Source organism: Ornithorhynchus anatinus, chromosome X1 (genome assembly GCF_004115215.2).
Source record: "Ornithorhynchus anatinus isolate Pmale09 chromosome X1, mOrnAna1.pri.v4, whole genome shotgun sequence".
Classification (NCBI taxonomy): domain Eukaryota; kingdom Metazoa; phylum Chordata; class Mammalia; order Monotremata; family Ornithorhynchidae; genus Ornithorhynchus; species Ornithorhynchus anatinus.
The window spans coordinates 13,840,910-13,856,570 of record NC_041749.1 but is presented as its reverse complement, the minus strand read 5'-3'; the positions used below and the strand labels follow the sequence as shown (position 1 = coordinate 13,856,570).

General features: G+C 48.8%; 1 protein-coding gene across 3 annotated transcripts in view; it reads left to right on the top strand.

The window, feature by feature from the left end:
• Window positions 1–548: 548 nt before the first annotated feature.
• SPAST (spastin) overlaps window positions 549–15,661 on the top strand; it is a 54,955-nt gene continuing 39,842 nt past the window's right edge. The window contains exons 1-2 of one of the 3 annotated variants that reach the window (XM_029049896.2): window positions 549–1,083; window positions 10,551–10,637. In XM_029049896.2, the coding sequence (XP_028905729.1) occupies window positions 636–1,083; window positions 10,551–10,637 (535 nt within the window). In that variant the 5' untranslated portion in view covers window positions 549–635. The remainder of the gene's footprint in view (window positions 1,084–10,550; window positions 10,638–15,661) is intronic. The other 2 variants (XM_029049897.2, XM_007673281.3) reach the window with 2 other exon arrangements.

The following is a 15,661-nucleotide window of genomic DNA, read 5'->3' as shown; positions in this document are numbered from 1 at the left end:
AGAGCAGTGCTCAGCCCATAGCCAGCACTTAACCAATACCATGATGATGATGATGATGATGAGCCCAACGCTTAGAGCAGTGCTCAGCCCATAGCTTAACCGATACCATCATTCTAATGATGTTAATGAGCCCAGCGCTTAGAATGGGGCGGGGGCTCCGGCGGGTGGACTACAACTCCCAGCGGGCACCGCGCCGCCCTCCCGGGATCCGGACGGGGCCCCGGGGCCGCGCCGCCCGCTGGGAGTTGTAGTCCCGGCGGCGGGGGGGCGGGGCGGCGGGGGGGAGGGGGGCGGGCGACTCCAAGTCCCAGCGGGCACCGCGCCGCCCTCCCAGGATCCGGACGGGGCCCGGGGCCGCGCCGCCCGCTGGGAGTTGTAGTCCCGGCGGCGGGTGGGGGGCGGGCGGACTCCAAGTCCCAGCGGGCACCGCGCCGCCCTCCAACGGGCGCGCCGGGGGGGCCTCGGGCCGCGCCGCCCGCTGGGAGTTGGAGTTGGGCGGGCGCGAGGACGCCGGAAGTGGCGGGCGGGAGAGGAGGAGGGGGGGAGGAGGAGGAGGAGGAGGAGGAGGAGGAGGCCGTCGCCTCAGCCCTGAGGGGAGCGGGGAATGGCGGCGGCGGCGGCGGCGGCGGCGGCGGATGAATTCGCCGGGCGGACGAGGGAAGAAGAAGAGAGGGTGGGGCGGGCCGGCGGGCGGGCCGGGCCCTCCTCCTCCTCTTCCTCCTCCTCCTCCTCCTTCTTCTTCTTCTTCTTCTTCTCCTTCTTCTTCTCGTCCTCCTCCTCCGCCGCCGCCGTGTAAGCGTCCGCCCGGGTCGTGGTCGGGGCCGCTGGCGGCCGCCTGGGCCCTGCTGCGCCTGGCCGCCTTCCGCCTGGGGCTGCTCGTCGCCTGGCTCTGCCGCCGCTTCTCCCGCCTCCTCATGGCCGCCAGGGCGGACCGGCAGCCCGGCCGGCGGGAGGAGCGGCGGGAGGAGCGGCGGGACCCGCCCGGCCCGGACCCCGTCGGCGAGGCCCAGCAGGTCCGCGCCTTCCACAAGCAGGCCTTCGACTACATCTCCATCGCCCTGCGCATCGACGAGGACGACAAAGGTAGCCATCGTCACCGTCTTGGGATGGGCGGAGCGCCGTTGGAAGCGCTGGGGGAGAGACGGGGGCAGCAGGGGGGGCCCCCGGAGGCTGCCAGGCTTCATCCCCATCTTATAATCATCATCGTCATGTTGGGGTTTGTTACAGTAATACTATCTGAGGCTCACAGTTAATCCCCCTTTTATAATAATAATAATAATGTTGGCATTAAGCGCGGACTCTGTGCAGAGCGCTGTTGGAAGCGCTGGGGAGAGACAGGGGCAGCAGGGGGGGGCCACGGGAGGCTCCCAGTCTTCAGCCCCATCTTATAATAATTATAATAATGTTGGGATTTAAGCGCTGACTAGGTGCAGAGGGCTGTTGGAAGCGCTGGGGGAGAGACAGGGGCAGCAGGGGGGGCCACGGGAGGCTCCCAGTCTTCAGCCCCATCTTACAATAATTATAATAATGTTGGGATTTGTTATAATTATAATACCTGAGGCTCAGTTAATCCCCATTTGATAATAATAATGTTGGTATTTGTGAAGCACTGGCTAGGAGCAGAGCGCTGTTGGAAGCGCTGGGGGAGAGACGGGGGCAGCAGGGGGGCCCACGGGAGGCGCCCAGTCTTCATCCCCATCTTATAATCATCATCATCATCATGTTGGCATTTGTTATAATAATAACAATACCCGAGGCTCGCAGTTAATCCCCGTTTTATAATAATGTTGGTATTTGTGAAGCACTGATTAAGTGCAGAGCACTGGGGGAGAGACAGGGGCAGCAGGGGGGCCCATGGGAGGCTCCCAGTCTTCATCCCCATCTTATAATAATAATGTTGGAATTTGCTATAATAATAATACCTGAGGTTCACAGTCTTCGTCCCCATTTGATAATAATAACGTTGGTATTTGTGAAGCGCTGACCACGTGCAGAGCAGCGTTCTAAGCGCCCGGGGGAGAGACAGGGTCGTCAGGTTGGCCCCCCTGAGGCTCACAGTTAATCCCCATTTTATAATAATAATAATGTTGGTATTTTATAATAATAATAACGTCGATATTTGTTAAACGCTTACTATGTGCAGAGCGTTGTTCTAAGCCCTGGGGGGAGATCCAGGGTCATCAGGTTGGCCCATGTGAGGCTCATAGTCTTCATCCCCATTTTATAATAATAATAATGTTGGGATTTCTTATAGCGATAATACCTGAGACTCACAGTTAATCCCCATTTTATAATAATAATGCTAATGGTGGTATTTGTGAAGCGCTGACTAGGTGCAGGGCACTGTTCGAAGCGCTGGGGGAGAGACAGGGGCAGCAGGTGGGGCCGCGTGGGGCTCACGGTCTTCATCCCCATTTGAGAGATGAGGTCACTGAGCCACCGAGAAGTGAAGTGACTTGCCCACAGTCACACAAGTGGCACTAATGATGGCATTTTTAAAACGCTTTCTATGAGCCAGGCACTGCACTAAGCGCCGGGGAGGATCCGAGCAGATGGGGTTGGACCCAGTCCCTGTCCCCCGTGGGGCTCGCAGTCTCCATCCCCATTTGACAGATGAGGGAACTGAGGCTCAGAGAAGTGACGGGCCCACAGTCACACAGCCGACAAGCGGCAGAGTCGGGATTCGAACCCACGGCCGCGCACCCTCCCTCTTCCCCCGACCCCCCCCCCCCCCCCCCCGACACGACGGACCTTCCTTCGGTCGTCTCGATGGAGGGCCGACTCCGTGCGGAGCGTGCGTTCGGTCGGTCGTCTTGATGGAGCGCTGACTATGTGCAAAGCGTTCATTCAGGCGCCTTTATGGAGCGCTTACCAGGTGCAGAGCCTTCATTCATCCAGTCGTCTTGATGGAGCGCCGACTACGTGCAAAGCGTTCATTCAGGCGTCTTGATGGAGCGCTTATTAGGTGCAGAGCGTTCATTCATTCAGTCGTCTTTAAGGAGCGCTTACTAGGTGCAGAGCCTTCATTCATCCAGTCGTCTTGATGGAGCGCCTACTACATGCAGAGCCTTCATTCAGTCGTATTTATGGAGCGCTCACTCCGTGCAGAGTACTCCTTGATTCCGTCGACTATATGGAGCGCATACTGGGGGCAGAGCCCTGGGCGAAGCGTGGGTTCATTCATTCAGTCGTCTTTATTGAGCGCTTAACTGTGCGCAGAGCACCGGGCGAAACGCGGGTTCATTCATTCATCTTCATGGAGCGGCTCCTGGGTGCGGAGCACGGGTCGATTCATTCCGTCGTCTCTGTTGAGCGCTTCCCGGGTGCAGAGCGCCGGTCGAAGCGTGCGTGCATTCAGTCGTTTTTATCGAGCGCTCACTGTGTGCAGAGCACTGGGCGAAGCGCTCGGAAAGCACAGTTCGGCCACGGAGACGATCCCTACCCGCTAACGGGCTCACAGTCTAGAGGGGGGAGGCAGACGTTCGTTCATTCAATCATATAATAATAATAATAATGTTGGTATGTGTTAAGCGCTTACTATGTGCAGAACACTGTTCTAAGCGCTGGGGTAAACACAGGGGAATCAGGTCGTCCCACGTGGGGCTCACAGTCTTCATCCCCATTTTACAGATGAGGGAACTGAGGCACGGAGAAGTTAAGTGACTCGCCCACAGTCACACAGCCGACAAGTGGCAGAGCTGGGATTCGAACTCATGAGCCCTGACTCCAAAGCCCATGCGCTTTCCACTGCGCCACGCTGCTTCTCTATTTATTGAGCGCTTACCAATAATGGTATTTTTTAAACGCTGACTACGTGCCAAGCACTGTTCTAAGCGCTGGGGTACATATGAAGTAATCAGGTTGTCCCCCGTGGGGGCTCACGGCCTCGATCCCTGTTTTACAGATGAGGCACGGAGAAGTGAAGCGGTTTGCCCAAGGTCACACAGCAGAGTGGCGGAGCCGGGATTAGAACCCACGTCCCGAGCCACGCTGCTTCTCTGTATCAAAGGCTTCCTGGGTGCAGAGCACTGGACTAAGCGGTCGGGAAAGCGCAGCGCAACCCACCAACGAGCTCACAGGCCGGGGGAAAGGGGAGACATTCATTCAGTTGTATTTATTGAGCGTTTACCAAAAATAATAAGGGGGGGGCATTCCCAGGCCAGAGGTAGGACGCCGGTCAGGGGTCACCACAGATTATTTGCCGAGCGCTTTCTGGGTGCAGAGCACTGTGCCGAGCGCCTCCGAGAGCACAGTGCAACGGAGTTGGTACTCTCCCAAGCGCGTAGTACAGTGCTCTGCACCCAGGAAGCGCTCAATAAATACGATTGAGTGACGTGCACCCTTCTCCCACCCGCTTCCTTAGCGAGAGATTGTGGAGACACCCTGGCCTTGCCTTCTCCCTCCGGCACATCGCTGTCCAGTCAGGGACCGCTTCCGACCTTCGGGAGACACCCCGAAATTCCCTCTTCCTTTCTCTTTCCCGTTCCCTTTCCCCCCTCATCTGTTTTCCCTCCTCCAGAGAACGAGTAGAATGACCTTGAGCCAGTCATTTGACTTCTCTGTCCCCTGTAAAATAGGGGTGAAGACCGTGAGCCCCCATGAGGGGCATGGACTGTGTCCCACCTGGTTAGCTTATATCTATCCGGGCGTTGATTACAGTGCCCACGCAGGTGTGAGCGCCCAACAGATACTTTTTTTTTTAAAAAAAAAAAAAGGAGTTTCCTGGGTACCACCGCCTTGCTTCAAGAAAATAGCAGCCGAACTGCAGGGATGCGAGCCCAGCCACCGGGGCAGCTCTGAGGGTCCCCTTCCCTCGTTCGTCCATTCACTGGTATTTATTGAGCGCTTACTCGGTGCAGAGCACTGTACTGAGCGCTTGGATTGTCCAGTTCGGCCACAGATAGAGACGGACCCCGCCCAACGCCGGGCTCACAGTCTAAACACGGGCCCACCCCTCTTTTCCCCTCCCCTTCTCCTTTGTGTCCTTATTGCATAGCGGTGACAGGGTCCGTGGGGACCCTCAGGCAGGTTTTCAATAAATAATGTCATTCCCTCAAAGGAAACCCGCCCCTCCGTAATGGGGCTTTTAAACGGGAGAGAATACATGCAGCAGAATGATCAATTGACGTGATCAATTCTGGGGAAATAAGCACGGCCGATCATTTCAGTTTGGATTTGCAGTCATGGGGGGAGGGGGGGGGCAAAAAAAAACCAAGTTCTTTGACTGACTATTTTTTTGCCTTTATATATCTCTTGGCCTCATTGCGCTGGCTAGCAATGAACTGGCTGTTTTATTTTTTCCTGAGACCAAAGGGGCAGCTGATTTTGATCGCCACCTCTTGCGGTGATTACGTTTCTCCGGCCTGTATTAAGATTTCAGAGAAGTCGCCAACTGTCCCCAAGTTCAAGGTCTAGGGCAGAGAGGTACACTGCCAATGCAAACGTTTAAAATTTGAGAAAGCCAGAAGATTTAATTTCAGTACTTCTAAACGCCTGACCCCTATGAGAAAAAAAAGTAAGCACTTTTGTGCAGACTCTTTACATTATGGATAAAAGAAGAGTGAAACTATACCCTATCAACCACTTCCACTGCCCACTTTTTCCCGATGTTTTTCCTCTTTTCCCCCTCGCTTCCTCTCTAAGGAATTAAGAATAGGTCTCTTTTCCAAGTGAGCTCTAAGATTCCGTCCCATAGAAGAAGTGTTTATAGTCCAGTGACGCTGCTATGGGAAGAGAGAACAGATCGAGGGGATGAAGATTTTGAAATAGAGGGAAGTATTTTGAAGGAAAAGGAACGAGGGCTGAAATCAGTCATTTGAGGAGAAGCGGAGGGAACTGGGATATAATTTAAGCTCGCTGCGGGCAGGGACTGTATTTGCCCACTCTGTCGTACGGGACATTCCCGAGCACTTAGTACAGTTCCCTGCATTAAGGATGATCGTTGAAGAGACTCTGTGAAATGAATTTTGATTGAAAACCTTTGGGAACTGCAGGAATATGTAATAATGCGTGGATTTTTCCCTTCGGAGTTCCAGTTCCTTCGGCAACGTAATCACGATCCTCAAGACTGCTTAAAGTAGCAGTTGGTTCATTCAATAGTATTTCATTCAATAGTATTTTACTGAGCGCTTACTTTGTGCAGAGCACTGTACTAAGCGCTTGGAAAGTACAAGTCGGCAACAGATAGAGTCCCCGCCCTTTGACGGGCTTACAGTCTGATCGACAGTTATGAGTCTTGTGTTCCTGCCGGTGGAAATGAAAGAGTCAGAAATCACGCTACAGGTCACCCAGCGACAGAACAAACGGGATTCAGGTGTCCCATCTTTAATCTTTCCATTTTTAATCCAGTGCTCGTTCCTTACCAGGCCTCCAGACAATGTAAATACAATATATTATTGTTATTATTATTTTGATTACGGTATTTGTTGAGCACTCACTAAGTGCCAGGCACTGTATTAAGCGCCGGGGTGGATACAAGCAAATAAGGTGGGTTACAATCCCTTATCCCAAATGGGGCCCACAGTCTCGATCCCCCTTTTACGGGTGAGGTAACTGAGGCCCAGAGAAGTGAAGTGATTTGCGCGAGGTCACAAGGCGGACAAGCGGTATATTCTCCCTTTCCCTCCTGCGTCCTCGTCTCTGCACTCGCATCTGCTCCCTTTAAGCGCTCGATATTCACAACCTCAGCCTCACACTACCTGTGCCCCCCAATACCCGTGTACGTATCCTTAATTTATTTTAATGTCTGTCTTCCTCTCTGGATTGTAAGCTCCTCGTGGGGAGGGAGTGCAGCTGCCAACTCTGTTGTATCGAACTCTCCCGAGTGCTTAGTACAGTGCTCCACATACTAACGCCCACCCGACCTGCGACCTGCCCCTCTGTTCTTGAAAGCCTCTTGGAGGTGAACTTTCAGGATGGGAAGAAATGGCGGTGCTCATGCACACAGGTGCGGGGGGGGATATGAGCCAAGTTTTCCTAAATGCAGGGTTCGTGAAGAACTAGATCCCTGCATGAAAGGGGAGCTTAGTCTGAGGATTTTTAGCTTCAGAAACCGCTTGAAAATCGGGCATTTAGATAACAGAAGGCTTCGATTTAAGAAGCTGAGATGAAGGGCACTTACCGGGCTTCTAAAATTTACACCGCATTTCGATCGATCAGTGGTGTTGAATGGGTGCTTGGCGTGTAGCAGAGTTGGTTAGACATATTCCCTGCCCAGAAGGAGCTCACGGTCTCGAGGTTCAGCTGCCCAACGCATCGGTTTTGACTACGCTCTCTCCTCCTTTATGGTACTAGTTGCGGGGGCAGTAGGAAGAGGGGTGGCCAGAAGCGCTGGGGAAGTGAAGGAATGACTTTTAAAAGCCAGGAGGTGGGGAGGAAGTTTAACGAGGGGAGGTGAGAGAAAGCGAGGCCGTGTCGGGGGGCCTATTATCAGGAGAAATCAGTCCATTTTCCTTCCCATTGAGAGAAATCGGCTACCCTGTCGGGAAACCTCTCAAACTCGGCATAGGTGTAATTAGCTTATTCTTCTACATTTGTTTGACTCTCAGCAGTTCTGGTTCATTTTAGGAAAATCCACCCCACCGTGTGTAATATTGTTCTTTTAATGAAGTTGATTGATTTAGGTTTCCACTTGGTAATGGATACGGTTTTCAGAAACCGGTTGTCATCCGGGCAGGGACTTCCTTTACAGTGATTGGAATGTTGCCTTCTTCTTTTCCCCGTAAAAGGATTGCGGGGGGGGGGGGGGGGGGGTCACTTTTTCCTATTTCTCTTGTCCCCAGGTTTGCTTTTTGTTGGGGACTTTTTGAAAACATCTCATTTCGAGAATGAAGTGATTTCTGATCTTTTCTTTCTGGTTGTCTTAAAACTCATCTCAAATACAGCATTCGATTTCTGTGTCGTTTGCAGGAGTCCTTTTTTTTATAACTTACTATTGCTCCACGTAGCCCTGTGTATCAGAAATTCCTTCAAGTCTCGCCTTTCCCCAGTCACCTGCAGCAGTACAGAATTTACCTTGAACGTTGGCCTCCTTTAAGTTTTGTTTTTACTTAAATTCAGAAAGAGGCGATCCCTTTAGGTGTGCAAAGGGATGCTGGGTTATCCAAAAAGTTCCAAGATCCCGTGCTTACTTTGATGCCAGCTTTCTGATGGCATTTATGAAGAACTAAATTAGACATTCTGCTGTGAAAACGTTTACTTAATCTGTACCGATTTGATCCTAAAACTGGGATACACCCAGTACTTGTAAACTGAGCTTCTTTAGACTTTCTTGCTGTGACTGATCCTCCGACTCACTCCACCTTACTCAGGAACCCAAAATTTCCCTCTTTTTCTTTTTTAATCCCTTGGCTCATGTACGGCAGGAGACTCTACAATCGCGACATCACAACTTAATTGTGAAAATTGTTTGATTTCCGTAGCCCAGCCTTTCCTTTTCGAAGACCTGATGACCTTGGCCTAACAAAACTGAAAACTACGAGCTCCGGCAGATAACTTGGTTGGCTAATGCAGACCCGTAAATTACATCTACTCAGTGGCACCTAGCAAATAGATCCCGAGAGACCGGACTTGTTAGAACAGAGGGCCCAGAAACGAGACTGGTGCAGAGGCAGAGTTGGGGTTAATTTAGTTCCCCAAGCCACCAGCGTCGTTATTTTCATGACCGTGGGTATGTCGCGTCTGGTTGTAGCGCTCACTCTGTGCCAGCCGCCGAGGAAGATGCAAGTTAATCAAGTTGGACACAGTCCCTGTCCCGCATGGAGCTCACGGTGGGGGAACTGAGGCACAGAGAAGTGAGGTGACTTGCCCGTCTGGTGGGGAGGAGATGGGAATGTATTTTTCCGGGCTCAATATTTAGGGAAGGAGTTGTGACAGCGTGAGCTTGAAACGGGTAGGAGTAAAACTTGTGGATGAAAAATTGTTTTTGTAAAAAAAAAAAAAAAAATTAAATGAAGCGGTGCTAATCGCCTGAAGGGTAGCATGGTCTAGTGGATAGAGCACAGGCCCGGGATTCAGAAGGACCCGGGTTCTAATCCCGGCCCTGCCACTTGTCTGCTCTGTGACCTTGGGCAAGTCACTTCACTTCTCTGGGCCTCAGTTACCTCATCTGTAAAATGGGGATTAAAACCGTGAGTCCGATGTGGGATCGTATCCCACCTGATTACCGTGTATGTACCACAGCATTTAGAAGATGTAAGCCCGTCACTGGGCAGGGATCGTCTCTATCTGTTGCCGAATTGTCCATTCCAAGCGCTTAGTACAGTGCTCTGCACATAGTAAGCGCCCAATAAATACTATTGAATGAATGAATGCCTGGCGCGTAGTAAGCACATAAATACTTTTTTGGCGGGGCGGGGCAGGGTGGATTAAAAGGTAGGAGCAAGATAATCAGATTACACAGTCCCACCCTCCTGGTACTCCCGGTGTAAGGTGGATGAGGGAAAAGGCACATTTGATACAAAAGGTAACAGTGTACCTTAGTAATTAATTAATTATGGTATTTGTTAAGCGCTTCCTACGTGCAGAGCACTGTTCCAAGCGCTGGGGTAGATACAGGGTCATCAGATTGTCCCACGTGGGGCTCACATTTTTTAATCCCCATTTTTACAGATGAGGCCACTGAGGCACAGAGAAATGAAGTGATTTGCCCAAGGTCACACAGCAGACGGGTGGCGGAGGCGGGATTGGAGCCCACGACCTCTGACTCCCAAGCCCGGGCTCTTTCCACTGAGCCCCGCTGCTTCTCTAACAATGATCTCTGTTAAGCATTTACTACGTGCCAAGCCCTGTTCCAAGCACTGGAGTAGATCCAGGGGAAACAGGTTGTCCCACGTGGGGCTCACGGTCTTAATCATCGTGTCGCAGAGGAGGTCACTGAGGCACAGAGAAGTTAAGCGACTTGCCTAAAGTCGCACGGCTGACAAGTGGTGGACCTTATTCCCCGTTTTACAGATGTGGAAACAGCAGATGAGTGGCGGAGCCGGATTGGAACCCGCCTCCCAGCCCTGAGTTCTTTCCCCCGGGGCCTGCTGCTTCCAGCTTGACTTACGTAGAGAAGCGGCGCGGCTCAGTGGAAAGAGCCCGGGCTTGGGAGTCAGAGGTCATGGGTTCGAATCCCGGCTCTGCCACTAGTCAGCTGTGTGACCGTGGGCAAGTCCCTTCACTTCTCTGCCTCAGTGACCTCGTCTCTAAAATGGGGATGAAGACTGTGAGCTTCACAAGGGACAACCTGATTACCCTATATCCACCCCAGCGCTTAGAACAGTGCTCTGCACATAGTAAGCGCTTAACAAGTATTAACATTATTATTATTTTTATTATGTATAAACCCCATCCCATAGTACAGTGCTCAGCACGTAGCAAGTGCTTCCCCAGTGCTCTTATTATTATCTGCAATTACTATAATTAAGAATAATTTAATGTTTGAATTAGCCAGTTTTATTTTTTCCAGTATTTTGTGGGAGAGTAATTTACCGTGCTTTTCCCAGCCTTTATATTTCTGTAGATTTTGGATGTAGAGCATATGTTTAATACATTATTTCCCTTTTAAGCAGGTCAGAAGGAACAAGCCGTGGAATGGTATAAGAAAGGAATCGAAGAACTGGAAAAAGGAATAGCTGTCTTGATCACAGGACAAGGTGAACGCTTCTTTTTGCTTGCTGCTTTTGCGCCAAAAATTGGGTGTGATGTTTATTAGATCTTTTTTTCTCTCGAAAGGTAGGTTGACCCCTGATCTCTTGTCTTAAGGAAAGACTCTAGACTTAAGTGTTAACTTTTAGAACGTGATTTTAAAATGGCGTGCCTTGATAGCATTTCATTTCACTCTGAGGAATATTTTTTGCCCTTTGTTAAAGATCTAAAATGATCCCAAAGTGAAAAGTCTTAGGAATTACACTTTTACTGTTAGTATGAATGACTAAAAAGTAACCTGAGCTATTATATTTAGTACAGTCGATCTAAAATCCTTGCACCTAAAATAAGTCTAGTATGGACGTGTAACTCCACCACCTTTTTGCATTTAGAGCAAGTTTCACCAATTTGCATCCAGAATGTCGGTCGTCTTTGTTTCGTGCCGTGTATCTATATATTTGCATGTAACATACACAGAGAGCACATAGAACCTGTACCAGATAGCTAAAATTCACTGTTATGATGATAGAATATTCATATCGCAGTCTTTCACTCATTCAATAGTATTTATTGAGCGCTTACTATGCGCAGAGCACCGTACTAAGTGCTAGGAATGGACAGTTCGGCAACAGATAGAGACAATCCCTGCCCGATGACGGGCGCTCGGTCTGATCTGCGACCCGTGTCATCCCAGATCTTCTCGTTAGTTTCAAGCATAGGTACTAACTTTTCATTTGGAGCCCAGGGGTCAGAAAGCAGCCAGAGATTTCTAAGGAATGAAAATGACCGCCTTCAAGAGCAAATACCCCCAGAAAGCCACCGTTTGGGTCTTTTCTGTCCTGATTGGAAAGTCTCAGGTGTTGCTGTCTGTGACCTGGGATGAGCAAGGCTGGGAGTCCTCCTCAGCCAGCCTTGGAAGCCATTTTCCCCATTGCCCCCATGGAGTGAACCCCTATGATCCTAAGGATTTGTGGATTATTTTGGTCCTCAGTACCTTTTCTCATCCTTTGGTTCAATTCATTCATTCAATAGTATTTCTTCAGCGCTTACTCTGTGCAGAGCACTGTACTAAGCGCTTGGAATGGACAGTTCGGCAACAGATAGAGACCATCCCTGCCCAGTGACGGGCTCACGGTCTAAACAGGGGAGACGGGCAGCAAAGCAAAACAGAAACAAGACTTCATCAAGATAAATAAAATCAAGGAGATACACACTTCATTAACAAAATAAATAGGGTAATAAATAATATGTACAGATGTGCACAGTGCTGAGGGGAAGGGGGAAGAGCAGAGGGTGGGGAGGAGAGGGGGAGCAGATCATTCTTGTTCACCCCTCCGTGACTCGGATCGGCTTACACGATTTTACTGGGCACACGCCATCCATTTGGAGCCAGAGTTTTGTCATGAAAACTCCCCACCACTTTCTCCGTCTCTCATGCGTATCCTGCTCTTTTCCCTCTAATTTGTTAGGCCCAGTCTCATCTTTCTCTCCTGTCCCAGTTCTAAGCTACGTGATTTCCAGTCTTTGTTTTGCTTTATATGCCCTATCGCTGTTGTACTTGCAAACGTCTTCCTCTGGACTGTGTTCTTTAAGGAGACTGCGTATGTCTCACTCCATTACTCATAGGGTTACTTCCATTTTCTCTTCAGCCCATCATCGGTCCAATATGTGTTTCGTGGCTGGCGTCGCGGGGAAATCGAAGCTGTATCTTTTCTCTGGGGACAGCTCGTCGACTAACAGTGACAGTCTTGCTTTTATTGGAACAGAGCTAATGTGCTTGCCTCCTCCCACGTTGGTTGTAAAGCGAGGCGGTCTTGTCTCTTTCCTTGCCGAGGTAAACGTAGCTCGCCACAGTTTTAATTTCCACCCGTGCGGTTCCTTCTGGGCGGTCTTCTGTGTTTTAACCATTTTATCTTCAAGAGTTCCATCTCTGGCCCGACCGCCTGCAATTAAATCTGCAAATACCACATTTTCCTTCCCAATTCAGCTGCAGCTTTTGGAAATATAAGAAACTTGTCCGTTCTCCAGCGTTGCCCAGTTGAGTCTGTTGACTGTGTCACGATAACGCTAAGCTGCTTTGGCAAAACTCTGTTCCCTTCCTATCTCTGGGCAGACTTATACAATTTAGGCTCCTGAATATTGTCATTTTTGTAATTCGTTCAGTAGTATTTATGGAGCGCTTACTATGTGCAGAGCACTGTACCAAGCGCTTGGCATGTACAAATTGGCAACAGATAGAGACAATCCCTGCCCAGTGACGGGTTTACAGTCTAATAATGGAGTGGAAGCGGAACGGAATGGAACCATACTGGTTTTCTCTAGGAAATCTATAAAAATTAATATGTATTGAGTACTTACTATGTGCAGAGCACTGTATTAAGTAATAATAATAATAACGATGGCATTTGTTAAGCGCTTACTATGTGCAGAACACATAGATAGGGTCAGTGGCTGAGCATCCTGAGCAGAATCCGGCCTGTTCTCTTTTTTTTTTTTTTAAATGGTATTTGTTAAGCACTTGCCAAGTGCCAGGTACTGTGCTAAGCACTGGAGTAGGTACAGGCTAATCAAGTTGGAGACCGTCCATGTCCCAAATGGAGCATACAGTCATAATCGCCATTTTAGAGGTGAGGTCATCGTAGCATAGAGAAGGGAGGTGATTTGCCCACGGTCGCACAGCAGACAAAAGTGGCGGGGCTATGATTAGAACCCAGGTCCTTCCTACTCCCAGGCCCGGCCTCTACCCACTAGGCCACGCTGCGATTAGGGTTTCGTTGTTGAAGTATGACTGATGATCTCCTTTATATGTATGGAAGAAGAGTTATTCGGTAGTACTTTTGAAAGTTTTCAGTCTCCTTTGTTAAGTATCGCTTTGAGGTTTTTTCCCCACGAGGTCAGAGTGTACTTGTTCTTGATGTAGGCACTGAATTATCGTGCCAAGCCCGAAGAGATGCATTTTGCTCTGAGGTATTCCATATATAGTTTTTCTCACATTTCACATCACGAATGCGCTACTTCTTTCCAAGTTTCAGATGGAGTCCAGAGCTCACTCTTTGCTGAATATAAATGCTCTCTCTTTAGTAGAACTTGTAGAATTTGGTGTCTGTCGCACCCCGTGTGATTTTGTTCGATGCCACCTTAATTTTCTCTTTCGGTAGCATTTGGATATTCTGTTTGTCTTAATTTTCTTAAACTTTCTCAGGCTGCGCTATATTTTCGTCGCCACTCTCGACTTCTTTCTGAACTCTCAGTATCCTTATAAAAAATTACAGGTTGCCCTTGCGAAAATTCTTCTTGCCATCATTTTCGGTATTTCTTTCTCGGTCCCTCTCCCTCTCCCTTCCAATTCCTTCACTCGGTTGTATTTATTGAGCGCTTCCTGTGTGCAGAGCACTGTACTAAGAGCTTGGAAAGTACAATTGGGCAACAGATAGAAACAATCCCTGCTCAACAACAGGCTCACAGTCTAGAAGGGAGAGACAGGCAACAAAACAAGTAGAGAGGCATCTTCCTCTCCCCCTCACCCAAAGAGGTGAGATGCCCCAAGATTGCCTCTGATTAATTCTTACAAATACTGTTCATATTTTTGAGTCAGATTTTTAAATTCTGTTGATCTCAATCTGTCCTAACCATTTCGACTTGGAGTCTTTTGTGGGCCAAAGGCGATACTTTAATTGCCTATATCGGATCTGCTTTTCCGTACTGCTGAAACACCAGCGGTGTAGTTGGTCCCTGTGGTTGTTTTCCTTCGCATCTTGTGTTGCCTAGAATAGGTTCAGCTAAGGTTGACACAAAAAACCACGCTTTCCCCAGTTTACTTTACATCCAGGTCTACTATAACACGGGAGTTGTGTTATAATCAAATCCCACATTTAGGAAAACTCACGTTCTGGTATTCGCTGTGTCGGCTATGAGCTCACCTGTGAGCACAGCCATTTCCTCCAGCGTTATACGGTGCTTAGATGTCTTGCTGTGTTGGCAGAACATTTCCTAATTCTGCCGTGGCGAGGAGCCAGAATGTGTAGTGAAAATATTATTCTGGCAGAACAGTGTGTACTTTGTGTAGTTGTTGTTATAACGAAAGTAAATTCAGGAACAGAACTTGAAGGTGTACAGAGAGGAGTTAAAGTATTATTTCTGTTTCTACAGTACTCTTCATCTTTAAATTACTATTCATTCATGGGGCTTTTTATAGGAATCAAGAAAGTTGAGTTTTCAGAGCCTCATAAATAAGAACGATTAGATCTGGCCAATTTTTTGAATGCCCTAGAATGTTTATAGTCATAAAATTGGAGCTCGAAATTACCCATTTTAGGCTTTCCACATTTTCTTCATGGTCTTTATTCAAGATGTGCAGAACTTCAAGGACCTTGATTTTGTTCACTGCCGTTAGTTTATTTTCTCCTAACTAGTGAATATTTATGTTTTCCTGGGGTGAATTCTAGGCATGGCACAGTGGAGATGTGGCTGCTTTCTTGCTAGACAAAAGTAGGCAACTTTGGGGGTTGGTTTGGGTGCATTTCTCTAGATGGACAGAAGCCTTTTACCTTATTCTGTGATTCTTCATTCTGCAGTCAGGCCTACTTTGCTTTTTCCCAGGGAGGTGATATTTTCCAATATCCTGGAGACTAAATATGGATAGGTGGATTGATGTACTTTTTTAAGTAGCCATCATTTCATGAGGTTTTTTTTTTGTTTGTTTTTAAAGAAATAGGCCTCTTAAATATTCAGACTGAGCTAATGTATTAGTAAGATTTCTAGACAGTAGTCGATTCAACATCTGTAGCTTTTTTCTTATAATAAAAAAGGGAATTCCCAAACTCGAAAAAGATAACTTACTTTTTCTCTTTTTTCAACCAGCCCTCTCTGAACTATATTTGGTTCAACTGTGTGACTTCGGGCAAGTCACTTAACTTTTCTGCGTCTCAGTTATCTCACCTGTAAAACGGGGATTAAGATTGTGAGCTCGTTATGGGACAACCTGATTACCTTGTATCTGCCCCAGCGCTTCGAACAGTGCTTGGCACATAGT